The 27,150-nt window shown below is 39.4% G+C and overlaps 2 protein-coding genes across 4 annotated transcripts in view; both read right to left on the minus strand.

Moving 5' to 3' along the window:
• Positions 1-2,388: 2,388 nt before the first annotated feature.
• On the minus strand, positions 2,389-7,297 carry LOC146306225 (lymphocyte antigen 75-like). Its single transcript, XM_084712371.1, has 5 exons — positions 7,166-7,297; positions 5,275-5,655; positions 4,532-4,876; positions 4,281-4,378; positions 2,389-2,760 (listed from the first exon to the last, which is right to left on the minus strand). Exons 1-5 carry the CDS (start codon positions 7,203-7,205, stop codon positions 2,626-2,628), a joined length of 999 nt encoding a protein of 332 aa, XP_084568497.1. The 5' UTR covers positions 7,206-7,297; the 3' UTR covers positions 2,389-2,625.
• Positions 7,298-12,618: 5,321 nt separating this feature from the next.
• afap1 (actin filament associated protein 1) overlaps positions 12,619-27,150 on the minus strand; it is a 121,286-nt gene continuing 106,754 nt past the window's right edge. For 2 of the 3 annotated variants that reach the window (XM_084712492.1, XM_084712493.1), the window contains exons 9-18: positions 24,654-24,806; positions 23,200-23,411; positions 22,369-22,514; positions 22,125-22,239; positions 21,334-21,579; positions 18,870-18,999; positions 16,213-16,377; positions 15,828-16,018; positions 15,516-15,683; positions 12,619-14,416 (exon numbers count right to left, since the gene is read on the minus strand). In XM_084712492.1, the coding sequence (XP_084568618.1) occupies positions 14,390-14,416; positions 15,516-15,683; positions 15,828-16,018; positions 16,213-16,377; positions 18,870-18,999; positions 21,334-21,579; positions 22,125-22,239; positions 22,369-22,514; positions 23,200-23,411; positions 24,654-24,806 (1,553 nt within the window). In that variant the 3' untranslated portion in view covers positions 12,619-14,389. The remainder of the gene's footprint in view (positions 14,417-15,515; positions 15,684-15,827; positions 16,019-16,212; positions 16,378-18,869; positions 19,000-21,333; positions 21,580-22,124; positions 22,240-22,368; positions 22,515-23,199; positions 23,412-24,653; positions 24,807-27,150) is intronic. The other variant, XM_084712494.1, reaches the window with a different exon arrangement.

Genomic DNA, 27,150 nt, shown 5'->3' on the forward strand with positions numbered 1-27,150 from the left:
CTCGTCCAACCATGGTAACCTGAGCAGCTGGTAGGATCCAGTCAGGCCTGAAGGTTTTTCATAGATATTTGCATTGACATATTCTACCTGTTTGGCGTGTGCTCACCTATTGACTGTTACTTCAACTTCCCCTTTAATATTACCCTGCATTGCACAATATTATACAGCACTACAGTTTCCACTAACTTTCCAAAGCATGTTTGGTTGCACTTTATTTTATACTACAGTAATAAGATATAACAAGCACAGTACTTTCAATCAAATAAGACACAAACTAAAAATAACATGTTCATTGTTAGAAAGTAGGGTAGTTATAAATAAGTAGACACTAAACACCTAACAGTACACTAATAAGACAGAAGAAATCATACTTTGTTCATCTAATATAGTCTAATAAGGGTCTAACAGTGAGAAAATACACTTTAGTTTACAGTACAGTTCTGTTGTAATGTGTCCATAATTACCTTCTAATAAACTCTAATAAGGGCCTCACAATGGGTAAATACACTTTAGTTTCCAGCACATTTTTCTTGTAATGTATCCTTAATTATCCTCTAATAAATGTGGAGTGTCTCAAAGTTGGAAACATCAAACAGTTCCATCGTACCGTGTGCTTAATTACCCTCAAATAAAGTCTAAAAAGGTTCAAATAAAGGGTATAATACTGTCTAATAAAAAATAAGAAAAACACTCATCAGTGAGGCTAATCGTAAAAAAAAAAAAGGCTTCAGAAAGGTCATGTGGTCTGATGAGTCCAGATTTACCCTGTTCCAGAGTGATGGAGGCATCAGGGTGAGAAGAGAGGCAGATGAAGTGATGCTCCCATCATGCCTAGTGTCTACTGTACAAGCCTGTGGGGGCAGTGTTATGATCTGGGGTTGCTTCAGTCGCTCAGGTTGAGGTTCAGAGACGTTATGTGACCAAAAAATGAGGTCAGCTCACGACTTGAATATGCTGAATGAGCAGGTTTTTACATCAATGGATTTTTTTCTTCCCTGATGACATGGACATATTCCAAGATGACGATGTCAGGATCCATCGGGCTGAAATAGTGAAGGAGATGTTCAGGGAGCATGAGACATCATTTTCACACATGGATCGGCCACCACAGATTCCAGACCTTAACCTCATTGAAAATCTTTGGTTTGTGCTATAGATGACTGTACGCAGCTGTAATGAAAGCTGAAGACAAACCAATGAAATATTGGAGTGTGTGCCTTTTTTTTTTCGTCCGGAAATGTAATGTGTACAGTAACTATGGTTACACTAGCAGGAGGAAACAGTTTGTTACATTTGGAAAGTGAGGAACATCTGAAGAAAATAAAAGATATTTTTAAAGTCATTGTAAGAGCTGTAATGGCATTATTAAATACTTGTATTGGTACTCGGTATCAACAAGTACCCAGGGAGGAAGACCTGTCAATCTATTGTGTAATCGACTTTACAAGACCACTGAATTAAGTTTTAGCTCTTTGTTTCACACAGAAAAGTGGATTTAGCAAATCTGCACCGGGGCAAAGTGACATCAGTGTAACCTGACTGGAACAATGAAATCAGAGGAAAGAAAGCCATGTTGCTTTTTATGCTCTGACTGGACTTCATCCTCGAAAGCTATAATGTACACATGGAAACAGTAGGAGGCGATGTTGCACTTTGATCTCCACACAGGTACTGAGAGAGTTCAGCTTATGTGCAGTGTGAAGTACTGTACAGTGTCACGCTGTCATGAGTCACTATGATCCCACCTCTTTCAACTTTGTTTTTTTATACATTAAAGTGTAAATATGTTTTCACAAACTGTAAACTTGAAGCCACATCTCATATAACCACCCATTCTTGAGAAGATGGACAAATCATGTCCTACCAACAAAATAAATAAATAAATAAATTTGGTGAAGATTTAGTCTTAAAAGATATATATATATATATATATATATATATATATATATATATATATATATATATATATATATATATATATATATATTATTATTATTATTATTATTATTATTATTATTATTATTATTTTATTAAAAAAATCAGCCCTGTTCCCAACATCACACACACATATATATGTTTCTAGTCTAGTCCTCATCCAAGTATCACAATATTAAACTAATGTAATTTGATTACTTTCCAAAATAAAACAGGGTGAAGTTGTTTAACTTAATATATTGTCTTTGGGGCTGCAACTAACAATTTTCTCAATTAACTGATTAGTTGTTTGGTCCATGAAATGTCAGAAACTGAAAAATGTTGATTCCAAAATGACGTCCTCAAATGTCTTGTTGACTCAAAAATATTCAGTTTACTGTCAGAGGAATCAAAACTAAATAAGAATTATAGTTTTAAAATGTGTATTTTTAATCAGCATTAAGAGAACTCTGAGCATCTTAAAAAATAAAATGGCTGCTCACTACAACTATGCTGTGAAATGAAAAACATTTTGTCAACTCTGTCAGATTTTCCATTTGACAGACAACAGACAAACTTCAACAAACTACAGGATGTATTGAGGGTTATATGGTTCAGCTACAGTGATAACAGTGTACTGTGTGTATCAGCAGATAGATTAACATTCACCGTGGATTACACATTAACACACAGTACAGTTGGGTTTCAGTTTCAGAGCTCAGCATTTTTTCTTTTCTTCTTCTTCTGAGGAGTTTCTCCCTCCTTGTGGAAAACTTTCCCATCAGGCTGTTCTCTCCACTTCAGGGTGACTCCACTGATTCCTTTGTCCTTCAGTTCCTCCTGGAGCTGAGAAACACAAACAGGTATAAATGTGGTTGTTATTGTTAATGGTAGTTTAAAAGGATAGTTTGGATCCACCAAAGTCACACAATAATGGCACCAGCGGACCAGCGACTACTGTGTTCTGCGAGGTTCAGTTACTTGTTGGAAGATGCACAGATAACCATGTTTCTCATGATCCGCCCCAGTCTGTATCTGATTGGCTTACCCTGATATTCTTACCCCAGGGCCAGAGATATGTTTGCTGTATAACCACACACATAGAGGATGCGCACAACTATCGCGCCACACGAGACACCCATGATGCATATTGATGCATAAGGGTGCGTCTGTGAATGCATTGTTAAAGGCAAGTGTATCTCCAACCTAACCCCAACCAATCACTCTTCATGCATTAATCAACAAAGGCAATAAGTACTAGCCAATCACAGGTCACGTAGCGCAGGCCAATACTTTGCCCTCCTGGGAAAAAAGTTGACTCTCTTAAGTATTGTGATCCTCCTTTTTTCTCAATTGCTGAATCAAATTTTATATATATAAAAATAACCAGTGCTTGGTCCCTTAGCTTGATGCTAACACATAATTAGATTTCCCATTGATGCGCTAAGAGAAATTAGCATTGCAATATTATCTTAATGCACTGATCCATTTTACTTAGCATGCTTGACATAAAGTGATGTGTGTGTAAACTTTCAGACATATATTTCCTCTGATTTGTTGAAACAAATAAATAACTGCTGATTTCACATTGTTAACTCAATGTGCTGACTTTAACACTCCACAGTCCACACTGACCAGCTACAGCAACCTCTAAGGGTCAAAACTCAATTCTCAGTGGAGACAATGCAAGCCAGGAGGCACATATATTTATATTTTATTTATTGTCTTCCTGATGAATTTGATACTTTGAACTTGATACTTTGAAACTACTTTTTTTCTAGAACCCACCAAGGGCATATACTGAGAAGCTTTTTATATTCCAAGGGATTTTAACTAGAATACACTCAGGGGGTTCTACATGAGAACCTTTTTTATATTCCAAGCGATTTGTCTAGCACACACCCAGGAGGTTCTACCTGAGAACCTTTTTTATATTACACAGATTTTATCTAGAACCTACCAAGGGCATTGTACTGAGAACCATTTTATATTATCTAGAACACACTCAGGGGGTTCTACGAAGAACCTTTTTATATTCCAAGGGTATGTCTAGCTCACACTTAGGGGGTTCTACTAAGAACTTCTTTATTATGAGGTTTTTATCTAGCACACATTGAAGGAGGTCTACAGAGACTTTTTTTTTAATATTATAAAAGAGATTTATCTAGAACACACTCAGGGGTTCTACTGAGAACCTTTTCATATTACAAAGGTTTTATCTAGAACCCATTAAGGGTGTTCTTCTGAGAATCCTTTTTTATCATGTTACAACGAACCCTTGACGAAAGGAGGGGTTCTTTGGATGGAAATGGTTCTTCATGGAAACCAAACCTCCCTTAGAGCGTACTTTACATGTGGAACCTCACCTTTTTCAGGATGTCAGCTTTCACAGCAGGGTTATTGAGATCCACAGAGGGGTCGTCCTGCTTCACCCTCAGCTTCACGACCCGTCTCTTGCCCGATACTTCGACACAGTGAAGGAAAAACATGTTGGAATGACTTTGCAACATCAAACTTACACATGTAAATGAGCATCATGTTTGATTCGTTCAACATCAGTCATTCCAATTTATTGCAGCATCCTCTCTCTTCCACTGAAGGACAGTAAACCACTCACTGTAGCAGACGAATGGAAATCTGTGGTCACAGGGCAACAGCCTCCATTGTCCTGATTTGTTAAAATCGGCCACACTACACAATTTACTCAAGGAGCCGATTGGGTTTGGACCCCTGCTCCAGTAGCTGTATGGGGAGCCACTCCCATCTGACGCGCGAATGCGAGGCTTTCTGAACAAACCAATCCATGCTTTGGCTCCGCTCGGCACCTTGTTCTGAATCTCTTGGTTCTCAGTGTGGTTCCTCACAGTGGCCAGGTCCGTGAAGTTCTCCCTGCAGTGATTCTGAGCTCTGGACCAGTTCAGCTTTTCATTCACAAAAACAAATTCGGGATCTTGTTGTGTTCCTGCAGGTGCAGTTTGTTAAAAAGGAGAAACGTTGAGTTCACAGACTGAATTTTTGCTATCTTTTTGATAAAAATAACACCTTGTACAGCAGAGGATTAGGGCCACATGTTTATTTCAGTTCTGAACTTAAAGTCAGAATTCTGGGAAGTCAGAATTGACTCTAAATTTAGAAGCTGAACTTTGTTTTCTCAAAATTCTGACTTTTTTCCCTCTAAATTCTAAACTTTATTTTGGAATTCTGACTTTAAACTCAGACTCGTTGTTCTCGAAAGTTTGACATTATCCCCCAGAATTCTAAATTCAATCTTGGACTTTTTACCCTCTAATTCCTAAGAACTGAAATATTATTTGTCATGTGGCCCTGATTCTTCCCTGTAATCTTGCTTGCTATCCTTACCATTGTAACAGATAAATGGATATGTCTGAGAGCATCTATCATCCTGCCACCTTCCATTGCTGTCAGTTAGCACACAACATTGATTAGCTGAGTAAAAGTCTGGTTCATTGCCAGTAATGTTATCCCAGTTCCTGAATTCAGCTCCACTCCCGCTGTAGCCGTCCGACCATGTCCACTTGATTAGGCCGTACACGCCTAGCCAGACCTCAGAGTTGTTGCCATAAGCTTTGACTGTCTTGATAATTCGGTTCATTTCTTCAGCGTTGTCAATACTGGCCAGGTCTGTGTAGTTCTTTCTGCAGTAGACCTGAGCTTCAGTCCAGGTCTTATGATCAGGAACATAGTGGTACTGATGGAGAAGGCATGAGGGAATGATCCAGCCTGTGAGGGGAACAAGTGTTTAATTTGAGTCTGTCCATAAATATGTTTTAACCTGTAAGTGGCTCAAACTAGTTTTTGGCTGATTGGATGATTTATTAACTTTAATTCCATATAAAAATGCTTTTCAAAAGTTGGGATGAAAGATTAATATGCCCTTTCATTATGAAGCTCATTTTAAATTGCACTGTATAAAAATATTCATTTTTCATTGTGCTTGATACATCCAGCAGGGAGTGACAGAGAAATGCACAGAAAGAGCAACAATTTATTGCCATTAACTGAGTACGATTAGCTGATAATGATTAGCTGTCAGTGATCAATACATCTGATTACACTTAGTTAAATCAGTACGTACAACATTATCACACTTAAGCACCGACTTTACCAGGTTCACATTAATTACAGTTAAATTATTAGCAAATGGACTACTTAGTAACTCTTCAGTATTATGTATCACTTTAGTTTAGGGGACACAAAAAGAGGAATCATAAGGAACCATATGGTAATGTGGGACTACTTAGTAAATACTCTTTAGTATGTATCACTTTACTTTGGGGGAAACAAAAACAGAGGGATTACTTAGCAACTACTCAGTATTATGTATCACATCACTTTGGAGTTCACTGTGTGATTAACACTTCACTTTAGGGCACATAAAAAGACTAAGTAATCATAAGGTAATGAAGGAGTACTTCATGACTACTCAGTTATTTTAATTATGTATATAAAATTACACAATCATATACATAATTATATACATAATTATTTATCACTTCACTTCAGGGGACACATAGATTAAGTTATCATAAGGTAATGAGGGAGTACTTGGCAATTACTTAGTATTATGTATTACTTTAGGGGACACAAAAAGAGTAAGTAATCATAAAGTAATGAGGGAATCTGGCATTACTACCTCATCTGGCATCTGGTTCAGCTCTACACCTGTATGCAATCACCTCAACTCCAGCTCTCCTCCCCTTCAGCACCAGACTGTTGGTCCTGCTCCGTGGTGTACTATCACACGCTCAGTATCACTTCTAGAGAGAAGTTTGTGTACCTAATTTTGTGTTACTGAATTAGTTTGCTGCATATAGAAGTAATAACTGACTAGAGAAAATAACTGTTGCTTTACTTTTGAATGCCTGCTTTAATTATCTTATTATGCACACACAAATATATTATTGCAGTGTAGCTCTTTTATTATATAGTATTATCTATTTGATTCATTATTTATTTATGTATGTAATTATTTATTTCAGCATTTATTTATTTATTCTTATGTGATATTTTTGTCCAATAATTATAATACATCATGCACACTGAAGCACTTTTACTTTACTTTTTACTTTTGCTGATGATACTTATGTAGTTTTACTAAAATAAAGGAATATTTTGTCCCCTGCTGGTTATAAATTCTCCATCAAGGGTTGCAGCACATGAGGACAACAGCCGTGACTTATAATATAGTCATAAGCAGTCAGACATCAGCAATATCAAAGAATTGACTGACCTGAGAGATACAGCACACCCAGCAAGACCCTCGCCATCATCGTGCTCTCTGTGGACTCTAAAAGGAAACACCAGCTTCATAATTCCATTCCTGCTTTCATATCTCTTTTGCCGTGACATGTCATTGGTCTGTTGGCATCTTTATGCAAAAAGTGTCCAGCAATGTTCCTCTCTAGCACATCCTGCGGATTTTCCTATGTTTGGCTCAATCTGATGCTGCCCAAACAAATGTGGCAAATAAGAGGACACCACACCACCATGATGAAAAATGTAGGTGTTACCAGTCATGTAAGATTCTCACACACACACACACACACGCTCTCATTTGAGATTGATCATAGCGCGTTTTTGCTGGCTAACAGTCAGATGACCTTTGTTGTCATAGTCATGTCACCTTCATTGTCATGGTAACAATAATAAACATGGGGTAAACGTAAAATGGTTGCAGCTTGGTAAGGTTTAGGAAGAAAATACATTTGGTTAGGTAGGACAAGATCATGGTTTGGGTCAAAATAAGTAAGTTAGCTATGTTTGTGATGTAAATACAGTATACCAGGCTAGTACTTTTGAAGCAACGGGCATATCGACATTTGGGACAAAAATCCAGTGGAAAAACTGTGCATTGGTCCACTGGGACATTTTTCAGATCACTGGGGTTTTGGAATAATGGAGTAACACCAAGATATTGTCGCAGGAGATCTGGTAAGGGGCTTGAACAACAACATGTTTCTTTAATAAGCCTTTGCAAAGGGATCAGCTAACAGAGTCATACAACCAAATGAAAGGAGTCTAAAAGAATATCAATGAGAGACTGATGATGAGAATTATTCTGACAGTATATTTAAACAGCTTGTCATGTAGGTGGAATGGTTTGTGGTTAAAGACATTTACACTCCCGGTTCTCTGGTGGCTGCACTTGCGAGATAAATGCATGGTCAGTCTCGGGTCTGAAACAAATATATGATAAAACAAACAGAGAACTAGTTAAGACTACTTTCCCTATGCAACAGTCATGATAAAGTTTACAGGTTATTCACAGGTCAGGTCACTTTCCATTACAGTAGCTACTGAATTTAGCATGCTAGCCCAGGTGTGTATTGCCTTATAATAGACTTTGAACCTTTAGAGGTGATTCTGAGTCAGTGTAGCGTCCAGTCTGCCTTCAGTCCAGCATGAGAGAATGAGGAAATAAGGCTTCATTTCATTCATTTAACTAAAATTTAAATTGGATCCTTTTTTAGTTACTTCCCTTATTACTTATTTTTAAATGATGTCTGACTTAAAAAAAAAAAAAAAAAATCTGAGTGGGTGTGGGGTGTGAACAGTGTTCAGCATCTGAAGTGGGGCATGCCAGAAAACGTCTGGCTTATGAAGGAAACAAATTGTATAACGTAACTGACAGTGTTAATAAGTTTTCTACCTATGGGACAGACTGCATTTCCTAGTTTCTTATGATATTGGTGGACGCCTCAACTTTCTCGTGATATGCTGCCCTAAATAAGAATTACCACCTCGTGGTTGTACACCTCTGTGAAACACATATATATGTGGTGAAGACTTTGAATAAATTGTAAGTATTAGGTGTATTTTTTGGCAAAATTGAAATTATTGACCTGCGATTCTAGTGAATTTCTTGCTTTGACAAAGAAGTACAGAGGAAAGACAGAGAAGTTTAATCATTTGTACAGAACATGATGATGTCCCAGTGAAGCTGAACCTTGACCGTTTGGATATAAAATTTCATCACCTCATCATTTTATCCTATTTTGTGTGAAATTTTGTCACGATTAGAGTATTTATTCTTCAGTTATGGCAAAAAACATGTTTTTTTGAGGTCAATTCTTGATCATCTTTGAGTTGAAGTGGATTTGTGTTGAATTTTACGAAATTCCGTCAAGGTGTTCTTGAAATATCCCGTCCACAAGAACTGGATGGACATGAGGTCACACTGACCCTGACCTTTGACCCCAAAATTCTAATCAGTTCAGTGCTGACTCCAAGTGGACTTTTGTGGCAAATTTGAATGCAACCTTGAGATATCGTTTTCACAAGAGGAGCATGGACATATGTATGAGAATTCACTGACATGGCATGAAAGCAATTTAATCACAAAGTCCATTTAGTACAGGGGTCTGCAACCTGCAGCTCTGGAGCCACGTCACTGTTTTGCCCCTCCCCTTTTTTAGCTTGTTTAGCAGTTCTTGTTTTTAAAACATTTTGATTTTCATGTAGGCCCTACCATTGTTCTAGGCCAAAGATGATTCTGCCTGACAGGTCTGCCTAGGCTATAGATGACGAATCTCAAATTAAGAAAAACAGTTGCGACCCCAGACAGATTTTGTTGTTTCTTTTTTGGCCAAAAATCTCTCTTTTGATAGTAAAGGTTGCTGACCCCTGATTTCAGTGAAATAAGATCTCTGGAGAAGATGGAGTTGGAAAATGTTCAAATTTCCACTTTTTCCAAGCACTTCAATGACAGCCTCAGCTTTTTCAACGACAGTATTTCTCCACTTGCACCTCAACGTTTAAGCCACAAGGAACAATAAGTCCTTCAAGAGACAGTTCACGCCCAAATCAATTTTTTGAGTTATGAGTTTTGGGGATATCGACTCGGTTACTCAAGATAATCCAGCGATCTTTTTGTGAGCAATTTCCTGTAGGAACTACTTTCTTTGTGCAGTAGAATTTACCTGAACTTCTTTAAGATCTACTTACATGAAATGCACAGGGTGTCCACAGTCTTTTTACAATTTAAAATATTTATTACAAAAGCAATTGATGAGATATGTTAATCAGATTTGTTCTATGTACTCAGTGGTTATCAAAGTTTTTAATCACATTCATGCTTCACACACAAAGCAAAAGATCACTGATGCCTTTGCCACCATTGATGAGGCTGTGCTACAGCAAACATGGCAAGAAATCGAGTACTGTCTTGATGTGCTTCATGCAACTAATGGTGCCCATATAGAAGTGTATTAAATGAGGCAAAAAAACTTCAATATCTACTTTTCATTTTGTAATAATTTCCACAGATTTGTCTATTCATTTCCTTTTGTAATAAATTTGTGAAATTATGAAGAGACTTTATGGAGGTATTTCTGGTGCTTTGAGCACCACAAGCCAAGTGCCATTTAGTCCCATTATACTGGAGGGAAAGCAGACATCTCTATAACCAATATCTCCAAAACTCCAGGCCAGGAGAAAAATATGTATTTTTGATTTTGGAGCGACCTGTTCCTTTAAAGTGCACAGAAAATGAATATTCAACAAGAAACCCACAAATAAAGCACAAGGCTGTTTGTCAAGAGGTTTATTAATTTATGTACAGCATGTCTGTCACCGAGGCGGAGACCGTCTGAGAATACAACAGAGTAGAAAATGTATAAGGTGCAAAAACAAACACTGGTGTGTGAGTCTGTGCCCACCCCCCACCCCCATCCCCTCCCATAATTCCAAGCTATGTACAGCAGGTTCACATTTACTGACATCAGACATCTCGCTCAGTTCTAAGCCATGCTGAGCCGACAGGGAATCAAAAAAAGAACTAAATACTTGTAGATAGAACTCCCCGCGTGCCCCGTCTTCATGCTAACGTTCTGACTACGCTTGAGCTTTTGGACTTGTTTGAAGGCAGGAGGGGGGCAGAAAATATTTACAAGATTGAGGAGCAGTTGGCGCCCATGTGCTGTATGTAGCATCGGTTTCCAAACTATAGCTGTAGTGCACGCTAACGCTACTTCTGTCAACAATCCTGATAAAGCACCTTGTTTACTTAGCAGTATCAACGTGGCAGCAAAGCGAAGGCAGTGGAGCATAAGGACATTAAAAAAGCACCATAAAAATTAGAAGTGCCTGAGTGTGTGTGTATGTGTGTGTGTGTGTGAAGCAGTCTGAAAAATCAAAGTCACAGTCTTTGATTTAGCAGAACACACAGCAATTTGAGTTTACAGCAAGTGCCTCTATTTCAGTCAGTGTATTGTTGATGGGTTTGGAATGTGCCTCGGAGACATTTGAGCGCACACACACACACACACACACACACACACACACGCACGCACTCTCACACACAGAGTCAGATCACAGGGCTACAGTAAACCAGTGGCGTGATTAGAGGATCTGGACCGAGGTTCTTGGATGAGGGTCTAACGTCAGCCACGTCGGTTGAGGTTTCGGAGTTTTCCAACGACGAGCGCCAAATCTAAGGGCGGACACGCCTCAGCCTGACCTGCCCGGCTTTCCAAGCGCTTACACACACCCGGATAGAGTTGTGCTACAGCCTGATGACAACCATCCATCCATCATCACATCGAGGGACCATTTAAAGAAGCACAATTATTCCAGTAACTGCTAACAATATCTAGCCTTGTTACTTATTCTACTTATAGTTTTATTTGGGGCTGTTTCCTACTAATTAAATACACTGGACCCTCAGAACAGTGACGTGCCTGGAAGGATTCAATCTAGTTTTAAAATGTTGTATTTCATAGTGTAAGTCCTGCAAACAAATTACATTCATCCTCTTCAGGTATCTCAAAAATTGATCAGATGGAACCTAAACTTTCTGTGCAGCAACACAGAACAAGAGGTGTTATTTCTTCTGATACATTTCTGGTGGACATGGGGACGTTAAGAGCTCTGACACTGACAAATAATTAACTGGTATGGCACATCAAGATTATATTGGATCCCTTTGCTCAAACTCTGATTCTACAAAGAGTCGTGTGAGCATCAGAGTGTTTTTGATGCTCACAGGAATGTAAACCAGGACTGAAAGGGAAAAACTATTTTCTCTGCTTCAGGAAAAGCTAACAGGAAACATCAGAAGTCAGTCAGTGGTCACAAGTCCCGAACCTTTTTGCTCTGTGCTCCAATAATGCTTGAACAAGCTTGTTACCTAGCAGAAACTTTCTTCTTTCCTGTGTCCTGTATTTAGATATGCTATGTGCTAAGCTAATCTATGTTGAAAAGAAAAACACATTTTAAAGATGGTACAAAGATGTAACTAGCGGACCTGTAATGATATATAGTCACATCTTCTTAGCTTATGTTAGAAAAGCACTAGCGAACTAGCTAGCTAATCTACATGAATCATTAGTTCAGTAGTTACATCTGAAAGCTAATGTTAGCAAAATGCTAACTAACTAGCTAATTGTACATTAAGCCACCCACAAAAAAACTGTGACTCTCATATGAGTTGACTTATTTTTAGACTTTGTTGACTTATTATCTATCTGATCTCTTTTTTTTTTATTATGTTCTGCTTTTTGTTGCAATTGGCTGTTTCACAGTTGCCCAAAACTACCAGGTCAGGTTTAGGCACCAAAACAACTTGGTCAAGTTTATGCACCAAAACTACTTGGTCAGGTTTAGGTACCAAAATTACTTAGTTAGATTTAAGAGAATACCATGGTTTGGATTAAAACAGACTGTTTTACATGTTACATGTTACATGTTAGAACACCCTTGTGGCAGAAAGAGAAGGCTAACCTCTCCCACGTGCAACAAGTCTTTAACTAGCTAGTTAGCTAGCATTTTGCTAACATTAGTTGATGCAAAATGTGAGGTCTTCAGCAACATCTTTTAAGCATCTTCAAAAGCTGGGTTTCTTTTTAACATAGTCAAGTTTAGCTCAGTACAGGAAAAAGGAAAGGACAAAGTTGACCGAGGTAGGGCACAGAGCAAAAAAAGAGGACAGAACACTGGGATGTACTTAAGTAAAGCATCTGTGAGGATGGATGAAGACAAAAAATGATCTTGTGTCAGAGCAGCAGAAATATGCACCAGAAACAGCTGATTTATTGGATATACGCAGCTGATGTACCATTAATGTAAATTTTATGCAAATACTCTGATTTGCATAAATAGGTCCCCTTCAGCTGAACATGTCAAACTGTCTCACAGCTACACAGATCAACCTCTCTTTAATTCATTGTGTTTTCTAAGAGTTGATTTGGAATAATTATGCTTCTGGAAATGCCCCTTCGACTGGCACTGCATTGTTCCTCAGCTGGTGACCCTTCAAGGGACAGTTCATCCCTAAAATCAAAAGCACACATTTTTCCTCTTTCTCTTACCTGTTTATCTAAATAATCTAAATAGTTTTGGTGTGAGTTGCAGAGTTTTGAAGATATCAGTCATAGAAATATCTGCCTTATCTACAATATAATGGAACTAGATGGCACTAAAAATGCATTTAAAAAACTTAACTTTCATGAAGGAACTATTTTCTGTCTACTGACCTACACCCACCAACCGTATCACCATGTAGATGAAACTGTATGCAACCTGTTCTCTTACACAATATTTAATTATTGTGTGTTTTTATTTTAGCCATACATATTTTATGTTATTATTGTATATTATATCTTATTAGCATTCTTCTGTCTTTAATTACATAATTTAATGTTAAGCCAAAGTATTAAACATAACCGTAGTTTTATAAACTGTGACAATAAAAATTTTGACTTGTGAAGGACGCATGCATCTACTCACAGATGAGAGGCTCATGCTTGTGACAGCTCAGAATGTAATTAATTTTTTTTTTTTTTTCCACCACAAGCCGAGTGCTATCTAGTTCCATTATATTGTAGAAGAGGCAGACACCGCCAAAACTCTGCATCTCACACCAAAACTATCTACATGGATAAACAGCCCTACCCATGAAAGAAAAAATATGTATTTTTAGGTTGAACTGTCCCTTTAAAGATGCACTTTGTTTGCTGACACCCATGATTGAGAACCGGTAACGCTGTAGAGAATTGGATTCTGTGGAGCGCCACAAATTCTACAAAAAAACTTTAAATATATCAACATAAATAAACAAAGGGAAGCTAGTATTTCCTTTAAACATTTACAAATAAATACTTGGTTTTGACCTTTAACCTTTTTGAACCCAAACTGTCAATCTGCTGGAACAGATCTGAATGAAAAGAGAGGAAATAAAAATGGTGTTTGCTTGAAAAGAGAACAGCGGACAACACAAGTTGCACAACTTAATACACTGAGCATGCTCAATAGTAAAAAAGTTTAAAAAGGTTGCTATGACTGTATGTACTGACAGTCTACTAAAACCAGCAACTTGTTTCGGTTCATGTGAATGCTATGCTTGTGTCCTCCCCAACACGCTCTTGGACTGTATGAACAGTTTTAAATAAATATATACACAATTTCTTTAAAAGAAAAGAGAAATTAAAGTAAGAGCGATCTGAGGGGGCTGGGTGGTTTATGTGCCGTTCTTCTGCTCCCATTCCTGCAAAACAAACACATAAACACACTCAGTTTGCAGGTCTCTACATATTTTGCATGTATTTGCCACTGAGATCATCACTAACAGTGTTGTCACGAGTTTATATTCAGACTATAATGTCAACAAATTTCATTTATTCACTGTTACAAAAAAAGGTTCAGAGAACTCACATTTAAGACATTAAAGTCAAACTCAAAGTACAGTAAAACGTTCTAATCTTTTATTGAGATAATCTACTTTTCTTCTTGAGATAAACTTGAATCTTTGAGTTTGCAGTTCATTCAATAAGCTTTGAAAGAAACCAAAAAGAAAAGAAAAAAGATTTGCCATGATTTGGATGCTTAAAAATGATCTTAATCATTGTTCTGGATGTCTCAGGTCTTGGTTAAAAAACAGAGTCAAGTCCCAAGTCAAGATTATCAAGTTCAAGTCTTAACCTTTCCTCTTCAAGTCTTTGTGTGCTCTTAACCAGATGTATAAATAAATGTTGACCGAACAGATACATATATATATATGTGTGTGTGCATATTAAGTGTTATTTGATAGGTAATAAGGCCCTTATTATAAGATTCCTATAAACATTAGCATGTGTTAATAAGACTCTAAGTGTTTGAACATGTTTATTGTCGGATTTTAAGATATTTATAAGCACTTATAAAACACTACTAGAGAACATTTTGAGGCTTGTGAGTTTCGTATCATTGTTTTACATACACATTTCTTTTAATTAAACAAATTAAGGTCACTGTTGAACCTTGACTAAGATCTTTTTCTTGCTTCGTTAGATAAATACATACATATTTATTATGCATTTATTAGCAAGATCTAAAGCAAGAACAATGCCTTTCTAGGGTTAATAAATCCTTTATTATGTACTTATTAGCTGGTATCTATGTTTTTTTGCAGCTACCAGATATAAAGCAGGAGCAATGCTGTTAGCAGTAATAAATCCTTATTATGCAATTATTAACAGTTAACTATACTTCTGGCAGCTCTGCTACAGACACTACCAATGCACTGGTGTAGTAAATGTCTTCCAGCTAGGACTGCCAAATCCATGTATTACCAAACTATTCAACAGTGCTACACTGTGTGCTCTGACCTTAGCCTTCCTGAGGACGTGTCCCCGGACTGGTGAGGGCTTCTGGCCGGCCTGCTGCCGGCGGAGCAGTGAGGCGCTGTTGACCGGCAGGGAGCAGGACTCTGTGTCACTGGTGTCGCAGCTGGAGAAGGGGGAAGACTCCTGGGTCCGTCGCAGCATCGATGGCGACTTAACACACACAGACAAGTAGATAAATATTAGACGGCGGATGGTGGCGTGGACTTAGTCGGCAATTTTGAGCTTGGAACGTTCAATTTCTGAACCACCCTGTGAGCCTTAAAGCACCACAAATCAAACACATGATGTTCAGACCTGGAGTCCAGAAGAGCCAGCTTTTGGTTCGATGGTGAGGCCCAGGGTGACCCCGCCGCTCAGGGCTTTCTTCAGGCTCTCCTTCACCTCCGTCAGCTCCAATTCTAGGTTCACCCGCTCCTCCTCCTTCTGCTTGCAATCCTCCTCCACCTTCTTCAGACGCTCCGACAGCGAGGCGTGCGAACGTTTGCCTGGTGGAGGCAGAGAGGGGGATTTCTCTGAAAAGTTTATCACTTTATTAAACTTGTACCTTGGCAGGAGGCTGAGCGGGGAGGTTGGGGAGCTTTTTCCAGACCAAAGCCTCTTCCAACACTTTACTTTCCTGCTCCGTTAAATCTCAGACGCAATTTAATGACAACAGAAAGACTCTCTCGTTCTCTCTTACCAGCAGCAGCTTCCACAGCGTTGCGCAGATCTCTCCTCTCCTTCTTCAGCTGGGTCAGATGGTTCCTGATCTCCTGCTTCTTCTTCATCAGCTCTTCCTCCTTGGACTGCAGCCGCTTGGCGTCGGCCTCGACTCGGTTCTTGCCGTACTTACACTGGTCTGCATCTGCAAGACGAAGATTGGGTGTGAAGAAGCTGGAGAGTCCACGTGTGATGAGTCATGCACCTATTTTTGCTCCTACCACAAGTTTCCAAATCAGATGAGGATCCCTCCCACTGCTCTGGATTAGAAAGATTTTAATTTCTGGAGTCTTGTCAAGCAGTGACATTGAACACTGAACATCATTTGCTTTCATCATCATTTTTCTCTTCTGTAGATAACGCAGCTAGCAGCTTGACTTGGGGTCACGCAAGCAGTCACAGTGTGCATCCCCCTGCTGACAAGTGTTTTTAAACATTTGATAGACGTCTCGCCTGGTGTTGGAATCCGTTCGAGTGAAATACCGCCACTTAAGAACATTTAGCTAGAGAATTTCAACTGTTTCCTGAAGCTCTCTCTCTCCATTGCTCTGGCTGCAGGTAGCCTACCATTAGCTAGTAGCTACCTTAATGTCAAGTAGTGATGGCATGTTCATTGTGAGGCTTCTGTTGACTGTAACGTCTGCACCAGAGGGCAAAATCTGTGTTGCAAGTTAGTCCACTAGGCAGCAGATGTAAAGGAACTAGGGCTGCACGATATGCTAAAAAAGTCATATAGTGATTATTCTGATTAGTGTGAAACTGCAATATTTGATATGATTAGTGGGAATGACCATTTTTGGGTTTTTTTCACTGAAAAAAAAAATCAGGATGATTTGATATTTGTTGGATCTGTATCAAACCAATGTTTCTTTATCTGCAGCACTAATATACTCCAATACTTCATTATAATAAATAATAAACAATTTTCCACTTTCATACAATTGTAATTGGGTTTTATAATTTGGATATTGCACTTGGTCATACTGGGATTGGCACCAGGTTTCAGTACCCAACCCTCCTGATGGGATGATGCTTTAGTTATGCACTGTAATGATGTCCTGTAATGATGTAATGAAATGCATAGGAAAGTTGTTTTCTGTAATGACTGCACCGCATCGATGATATGTGGAGAAGTCAAATCACATTTCTTCAACACTGTAAATTTAGTTGTCCATGTAAGAGCCGTCATCTCGATCATTACGGGCATTGTATTTTGTGTCTTTATCTGTTAGTGGGCCATCACAATAAAAGCAGGTAAAATAATATGTTATTTTTACTAAAGAAGAGTTTATGTTCAATTCAATTCTAGCTGATTAGTTTAGCTTAATGTAAAGACTGGAAACAGCAAGGAACAGCTAGCCTGGCTTTGTCCAACCAGTGAGACTTCAGGAAGTCACAGCGCAGACCCGTCACAAAACCCCCAGAAAAACCCACAATTTGAGATTTATATAATTTTTGCACAGATCATACAAATGAGATATAAATGTCTTGATTAATGAGCTTTAGAGTTTGCTGGTTTGTGGGTTTTTACACCTTTTCACAGAGCCAAGGTTGTTGTTTCCCCTTGTTTCTAGTCTTTATGCAAAGCTAAGCCTTCTGCCTGTAGCCTCATTTTTACTATACCGCTGCCCCTCTCCCAAAAACGTGTCATGGTGCACTGCCCATGAAATTTGAACATAAGAGATTTTCCAGGACAACAAGACCCCAAACCAACGTACAGTATGTGGGAAAAGGAGAGCATAGGCTTTATTATCAGGGCACTGGTAAGACATGAACTACCCAGAAACCCACTGAACTCACAGCCACAGCCTTAAGCAGTTATTAATTACAGCAGGACCATGCCTTCCCTTACTGGAAAGTACACTGAGGGTAACCATCCAGCATGTGTGTGTCTACGTGCATGCATTTGAACATTGCTTATGAGGAATCACTCAATCAAACCGCCGCTGACATTTTCAAATTCAATATACTTATTTGACACTGGAAATATGAGAGTTGTGTGGCATACTCTAAATCCAACATGACACATATTTGGTATTTCCATTCCGACATTTGGAGGAATGACAGCCCTCCTCGTTCGCACATTAAGCAAAAAAATACTCTTCAGAACCACAGGGATTAACACGACCACATTCCACCCTCTCCCAACTATCTGGGCTCCACTTCTGCTATCACGTCTGTTTGAGCGTTACCCCAGCGTTTGGCAGGAGGTTCAAGTCTGGCCCGCTCGCGTCACATGGATTGTCTTGAGGGTAGGATAGGTTTAAGGTTTTCGAGTTATTTACCCACCCCCCCCTTTTTTTTTTTTTTTTACTTAAACCAACTGTAATTTGGACATCCTGCATTTTCCAAATTGCTGTGGAGCGGAGTTTTGCTAGAAAGCAATCAACAGTGGTGAGTTTGCCGGAGGAGCCAGACACACTGTCTGATAGCTTACTCGCACAACAAGGACCGACTGGGAAAGGTGGACCACTCTCAGAAGTTATTATTTTTATGATATTTCAATGTTTGATTTAATAAGTCTAAAGATATTTTAAGTTTTGATTTAATTATCAATGACCAAAAAGTTATTTTCACACTTTAGTTCCCTAATGAAAATAACATACCCTTGCAAACAAACTTTGTCTTGCTACTCACTGGAGTTGTTGCGTTTCAGAGAAGCTGTCCCATTCGTCCCGTTGACTCCATTCTTCTTGGACTGGTTCTTTGCCTCTGCTTTCTGTTTTGATGCAACCCCATTGGTCGTGCTTCCCTTCTTTCCCTTCAGCTGATTGGAGAAGGACAAGGAGAAGCGAGATATTTTTACTTTTCAGCTATCTAAGAAAAGATAACACTGTCCTCGATATGAGCTGAATGTGGTTAGCATTTGTTACAAAAAAATACAACCTTTGAATGTTTGAATACGGAGCAGTTTAAATGACTTAGTTTTGTAGCAGAATTAGGGAAAAGATTGAGGATATGTTTGACCAAAAAAACTTAACTTGTGTTATGAACTTAAATTATGTTCCAGAAACTGCAATTCCTTGAATGGCCTCTTGAGGCTGGCTCCAAAAGCCAGTGAATCCCCGATTTTAAGGTGAATTTTTGTACAACTCACCTGTTAAAATTATACTTAAACTTAAAGTTACGCATAATTAAGGGCGTGCTTATTTGAGTGACAGGTGTGTACCATCAGAGGTAGCTAGCTGCTAGGTAGCGCCTCAGCTCCACCTACACTACACATCATTAAACTTGTCCAACAGATCAAACTACTTTGAATAAAAAATTGCAATGGTTTTATGATATAAACAACTTTCATATTTATATTTTTCTTCAACTTGATACTTGTAACATCAAAAGCAGTCTGGCAGTGCTGCCTGCAGTCTGCTGCACACCTCACTGGATGAAAATCTACTTCTTACAGTGGAGTGGTACTTTGTGGTCTCAGAGGCGATGTTAACACCCCTCGGCCACGCCACACACAGCACACACATCAAAAGGGTGGCGGGGAGGAGGCGGAGCTCCATACAACACCATGTGGTGACTTATGTGGTCGTGAAGGGAGGGTGGCACTTAGAGCTGCGCTGTAAAAATATAAATTACACACACAGCTGACGCTCATTGTAAAGGAGAGGAAGGAAACGCACTATGTGGGACAACCACACACACACACATACACAATCAGTAGATATTCTGCACTGATACTGTACACACACTACAAACTAAACACAAATAAATACAAATCTGGCTAAAACAGGAGAAAAGTATTGAAGAACAGAATCAAATTACTGATCTGTTTATGATATTATTGATATTAAATCAGTGAGTCCAAAAGCTTGTCTACTTGGAGGTGAAGCACATGATGAGTGTTTCCAAATGCTGGAATGGTTTCAGTCCCAGTCATGGTGATAATTGAATTACTAAGAACCACACCGGTGACTCACAGGCTGGTGGGAAAGTGAGGTGGCCTTGAGGGTGGCCAACATTAACACCTTATCTGAGTCAAAGCATGCAATAAAACAATAAACAGAATTTCCTCATTCCTGCAATCATGCGGCTTTCACTTTCGCTTCTTCACAGTGCATTTACTTCACTGACAGCAATAGTGAAAGTTTTCATTGAGATCTGTTCTCTCTGATCCTCTGCTGCCGGCTTTCCAGATAAACAAAACCAAAAATAAAATTGTAGATGCAGCATTTTTATAGTTATGCTCCCAAGAATGAATGAATTTATCAGCATTTGAGGTGTTAAGCAACTTTTGATATGAATCACTGGTGCAAATGACACTTGCTGCAATGATCAATATTTTTCATGTTAAAGGTGCAATATTTAACTTTGTTTAATTGGAAAAATGGTGGGAAAATGAGTCCAGCAGTCCAAATAGCGAGTTGGAGTCCCAGACTGTATATTAAATAGTTTGAAATCCTAAACGATATATGGTTGAAGCGAGTTAAATTCAACACCTCTTCCTCAAGTCTTCATTTGAGTCCATCTAATTTTTTTCTGCTACCCTGCTTGATGTTGTGCCACTTTTAGCTCATTGTTTTGGTTTTACGGCCTGTAAAGATTCCAGCTGCAGCAGCAGACAGCTGTTTTTCAGCAAACAGGGTGGCTGTAAACAGCTTGCATCGCTACCTGCCCAGCATCAAACAGCAGACAGAAAAAGTTAGCGATTAGCTGGTGAACATAGTTGAGCATTTAGTGGCTAAAAAGCCAGATGTTTTTTCTTAGAAGTTGGTGAAGATCAAAACAGAAGTAAACGGAGAGTGAATGTTAAACTTCCACTGTAAAACAAGAATTAAATTACTTTTTTAATTTTTAAAAATCAATATTTATGTCAAATTATTGCTTTTATTAGCCATTTATAATAAAAATAAGCAGGGTCTTGTTACCCTGTTCTGGTTTGCTTGCTGCTCTGAATATGCTGCTCTGTAAGTAGAGGCAGTCTGTGTTATTTCATAGTCATACAGGGAAATGTTCCCAAGAGAACATTTACTTCAACAAATGAGGCTAAATTCATGTCTTTTGTCTGATACAAAACATGGGAAACATTAAAAAAGTGTAAATGATAACAGTGTGAATGTAGAAAACAGTGAGGGTTAAGCAGCAGGGTGTTAGTCACCTGAGCAGTGTCCTTAGTTTTAGAATCAGCATTGAGGAATTTAGAGGAGATTTTAGAAACAGGAGTTTTGTAGTGACTGGTAGAGGTGGAGGAAGAGGAGGTAGAAGAAGAGGAAGGCTTGGGAGGATAGCGTTTGGCCAGCTTGGGTGAGGGCATGTTCTCATAGAGCTCAGTATTCTCATAGTGCACCTCCTCTTTCAGCTGGCGCCCTCCGGTGCTGGGACTAGAGTACTGCACCTCCGGGTCCTTGGGTTAGGTCAGGCAAGCATGCAAGTTAGCAGAGAGGAGAGGAGAGGAGAGACAAGAAAACAGGACAGGAGAGAACAGAAGAAAAGAGAAGAGAAGAGGAGAGGAGAGACAATACATTAGAAGAAAGAAAGATAAAAGGAGAACAGAAAGGGAGAGATGACAGCAGTATAAAGTTAGTTACTACACTGCCATAGAAAGTGTTATTACAATATATGACATTCATTAAAGGTGCTACATGTGGCATTTTAACATCCAGTAAAGGTGGATATGTATAGAAGAGTACAAGAGAGATAAATAAAGAACTCTGTGCTCTTATTGAAAACATTTCCTTCAGTAAATTTGCCAATATTTTCATATTAAAAATGTTACATGTAGCACATTTACTGCTATACAGAAAAGTGAAAAGCAGTTAGAAAAGAGAGCATCAATCAAAGTGGGTTCAACCAAGAATGTGAAACACAGCTAGAAGCATTTCTGTGTGTTGAACTGTTTTAGTTTACTTGTTCTGTATGTGCATCAGATATGAGCAGGCGTGTCCTTACCGTTCCGTTGATGGGCACATCATCATAGTGCAGAGCCATACCAGTGGGACAGGCGTAGCCGTTGACTGGGTTGTCCAGGTAGGGGTTAGGAGAGACGGCGCGCTTACTGGTGAAACTGAGAGGGAAAACCATCATGACAGATGTCATGACATGGTTATGATGGTGACATGTAACCATGTATTTACAGAACCTAAGATTTTCAGGTCACAGTTTGTATTTTCATCATAACGTGTGTGTCTCTCACCAGAAGGACTGCTTGGCCAGCTGGATGACATTGGCGGTGGTCTCGACGTCGATGTAGTCATAGTGCAGGGTGGCTGGGTCGGTGGTGGAGCCGGTCTCAGCCAATAAAACCCCCAACCAGCGACCCATCACCTCAGAGGAGGAGGCCTGGAGGAAAAGGACACAGTTAAGAGTTGGTAAGAGTCTGGCACAGGTTTTTCTTTCTTTTTTTTTAGCATTAACTTTAAACTATATTTTAAAGGGATAGTTCAGATTTGGGGTGGGGTTGTATGATGTACTTTTCCACAGTCAGAGTGTTACCTACAGTAGATGGTGCTTGACACACACCCAGTTTGGAGAAGCAGCAGGAGTACCAGTGTAAGAAGCTGATTCTCCAAACTCAGAGGTGGGAAGTAACTAAGTACAAATATTTTGTTAGCATATTTAAGTAGATTTTTTAGGTATCTATACATTATTTTAGTATCTACTTTCTTACTCCCTACATTTAAACAACTGTTCACTTTTTGCATGTCACCATCAAAGCCTTAGTAATGATATGGTTTTACAGAGCAAAGAAATGGAAGCAAACGTCAAGCAGAGGATAGCGTGCAGACTGTGAGGAAATGGAATCAAAACAAACTAAACGCAGGAAGTCCATACACACCAACAACATCAAACACACAGACACAAGTCAGTGTTGGGTGGAGGAGACGTTTTACCACATGAGAGGAAAGGGAACGAGGAAAACATGACGAGCAGAGTTTTAATAGCTGACTATAACGCAGGAATACAAATCTCCTCATAGAATTACAGAATCAAACCAGACCAACTGGACTCGTCAAACACAGCTCACCTCCAGTACAGCGACCTCCTGGCCGTTACGAAGCAGGCGGAAGGCGAAGGGGTGTTTGTGGTCGAGGCCGGGGCTGACCTCGCAGCCTCTGAGGGGCAGCGAGGCGATGTGGCTCTTCAGGTCGTCGCGGTCCTTGTGGAGGAGCAGCTGGTTATCTTTCAGGCGGCACCAGCGTTCTCGCCAGCGGTTATTGGACAACACGTTCAGGTAGCCTGTTAGTCAAAGCAAATACAGTCAGAAGTGCTCTGACTTTTTCATAGATTTTTATATTATCAACCCCCATTTAGAACACTATTTATAGCACTATTTACTGTTTGAAACAAGTTAAGACCTTAAGGATGCTTAACTTTATCAGACTGTCTATTTGCACCTGGGTGATAAGAGCCACACAGCAGCTTTTTGACTGTGTAAATGCAGCTAGTTTAGCTACAAAGAACGACAAAGTCTCAGTAGAGAGGAGGTTGTTATGGATAAATGGGTTAAACACATCACACAAAGAGAGAGGTTTAACTCCCGTGTGAAAATATCAGTCAGTGTTGACTCTTAAATTCTAGAGTAGTTGACTTATTACCGTCAGATTTTTTTTCAGGTTCCAGTCACAGTTTGGTTAGGTTTGGGAAAGGATCTTGCTCTGTCTCTGTCATGCAGGTACAAATAGCAACATTGGTTATTTATTTATTTTCTCTGCTGTGCAAAGCTATATACACTAAGATGTAAATAGCTCAATTGGCTATTCTACCCCAGAAGCAAATAGCATTGCTGGCTCCTGACACCTGGGTGCTTTTCTCAGTCTTTCAAGGTTTTATACACCTGTATGTAAATAGCCAATGTTGCTATTTACACCCCAGGCCCAATTAGCATCGTTGGCTATGGACAGCTATTTAAACCCCAGGTAAAATAAGCATTGATGGCTACAAACACTTGGGTTATTTTCTCTACCATGCAAGGCTAGTATATAAACTAGGATGTAAATAGCTTGACTGACTATTCCAACCAAGGTGCACATGGCATTTTTGGCTACTCACACCTGGGTGCTTGTTTCTGACATTCAAGGCTATATATACCTGCTTGTAAATCGGCAATGTTGCTATTTATGCCCCAGGTGCAATTAGCATTGTTAGATATGGGCACCTGGGTTCTTTTCTCTGCTATGCAAGGCTATATACACCCTGAGTGCAAATATCATTGTTGGTTACTAATACCTGAGTATGTGTCTCTGTCAAGGAAGGCTATACACACCTGCTTGTAAAAAGCCAATGTTGCTATTTACATCCCAGATGCAATTAACATTGTTGTCTCCTGACTCCTGGTTGCTTGTCTATACCATTTAGGGCTATATGCCCTACTTGTAAAAAGCCAATGTTGCTATTTACACCTTGGGTGCAAATAGCAATACTGACGATGAATACCTGGTTGCTTATAGTATCTGCCTAAATTTGAAGTCTTTGTCTTACCACATGTAGGTACATCTTCTTCTGCTGATGAGGTCTGCTCATCTGTGGATGGCTTCTTCTTCCCCAGCCCAATGATTTTAGTGATCTTCTTCCCTGCTCCCTTCCCCACCGTCCCGGTCTTCTGCTCTGACTTTGAGTTCTTCTTTCCTTTCCCTGGGTGAGACAGACATTGTGAATTTAATTTGTGACTTAAAATTAAGAGGAAATTAGTAAAACACTGTGCAAGTCTGCAGGAGTCTGTCTTTAAGGGCAGATTTAATGTGCTCTATCCTCATTATCTAAACACGGGAAATTACTGAGAGATGTTACATGTTCATTTATGCTGATTCAATTATGTCTGGATGCTTTTGCAGTACTGTAAGAAAGAGAAAAGAAGACACAGAGCAACCTTAGACTCTACTATAAACAACCACGAGTTCAGAATCAGTTGCACTGGGTTTAATCAGACCCTTGTGGGTTCAAAAGCTCTTTGTTGGTGAATTAGGCTCAGTTTGCAATCCCAGCATCCCCACTGGTCTGCGTGGGCCGATCTCAGCTGGCCTAGTTTCTATCCAAAGAGAGGAATGACTGTGCACATTCTGCTGGAAGGAGGGCTAAAGTCGGGTAAGCCAGGTCTTAAGAGGCTATGTCTGAGTCCCTACGTTAGTCTGTCTGTCTAAATGAGGAAAATAGCTTCTGCTTGGCTCGCTTGTTTAGATACTGCGGTCTGTGGTGTGTTTAAATGTATGACAGAGAATCAAAGTGAAAAAATGGAAGAAAGAAGACGGGAAGAAAAAAAGTATTGGTCACAAGACATGACAGTATGACAGGACAAAAACTTTTCTTAACTGCCAGATATTGAAGCAAAGGAGACAGCGGAGAAGAAATGGGGGAGGGAAAAGTAAAGAATTCCCCCTCACTGATGTCATCATGCCGAGACAGCGATTACTGAGTGTCTGGAGTGATTCTAAACTCACACAGTAATATACTGAACATAATCAGCAGGAACACAATGCCTTTGTCTTGCACCAAACAGCAGCTCCCTGCAGAAAGCTAATGAATGGTACTCCAAACTGATACAGCGACTGAAACCCTTTATATTTAATTCTTTTTGGCACTTAGAAGCTCCTGTTTCAACATTTTTTCCACATTGCGTTTTCCTCCCAGATATGATGTGACAACTACCATGGCGACTGCCTTAATTAAATAGGAAGCCGTCTGCACTCAATTTTCAGTCGCAGGGTTTTTCTCGTAATACGAAAAGTATACAAACACACACGATGCAGGCCCGAGGTGGAAAGCAGACACACAGATGTGAAAGCGATTCGAACCTTTTAAAAAAGGAGGAATTATTATTATTTTTCCCTTCAGGAGACGAGGAGGAGGAAAACTCTGATCAGGTAAATTTGATTCCAGTAAATCAGCTCTTTTTGTTACCAGCCATGGAAGGAATGTGGCTGATTAAGCTGAAAAAGGAGTTTCTTCAAGACTTAAGCACGGGGAGGTGAAGTAAGACCAAGAACTCAGCGGAGTTTATTACATTTATTTTACTGATGAGTCTGTTGTGTTTACTGGATGACAATGAAAGGAAGCGGAGACGTCTAACTAGAAAAAACCTTGCATGTATCAGACAGAGTGTATCCTTATTCAGATTTACATCACATGACAGATCTTAGGTGGTCTAATCAGTGTTTCTATGAGTATAAAGATTCTAAAACCTGTACATGAGTCTGAGATACAGGTACATCAATCTACAAGCAGAGATCTGAACAGAAAACTGTGGGAAATCTGTCAAAAATCAATATATCTAACAAAAACTTTATCCATTATGTGCAATGCTGCCTGAGATGTCTATATGGATTTACAGTCTTCATAATGTGTGGCTGTATCAGAAACTCTACCACTGGTGCCACAAATACAACTCATCATTTGGGAAGGTGAAATGGACATTAGCAGTAAAAGTTATCTGCAGCTAAAGCCACTTGTAAAGCAGACACTAGCCCCTGACTACTCCAGTTGTTGTACAGTTGGTGCCATGACAGCTCAGCTGAGCCAGCATTAGATTGGAGGAATAATACCCCTAAGCAAGAAAAGCCTAGTCTCACTGCCTACCAGTTGTCTGGGGATCTCTAAATGCAAGATAGCCGTTAGAACAGCAAAAAAAAAAAACATGCCCCTTACATTTTTCAAGGACATGCCTTCCTGGAAACAATGCTCTGCCCCATTCAAATGTCACCGCCACAATATGAAGGGCTACCCAAAAGACTTTGGCAATGCTTTTTAGCAACAAAAGCTGGGAGATTGTCTTTAGTCTCTACGGAGCCAAGCATTCAAAGATCTGTGAGTCTGTGGAAAGCCAAAATGTCATGATTCGCTCTGAGTTCCAAGGCACATTTCTTTGATAAAAGTCACCCAAAAATAAGATCAGCGGTTAGACATAAATTCTAAGGTTGTACAGTGTAACACCGTGTCCTAACTGAATGCGAAACGAGCGAGCATCAGCAACAAAATCAGAACT

Source organism: Lutjanus erythropterus, chromosome 23, assembly GCF_056507025.1.
Source record: "Lutjanus erythropterus isolate fLutEry1 chromosome 23, fLutEry1.hap2, whole genome shotgun sequence".
Taxonomy (NCBI): domain Eukaryota; kingdom Metazoa; phylum Chordata; class Actinopteri; order Lutjaniformes; family Lutjanidae; genus Lutjanus; species Lutjanus erythropterus.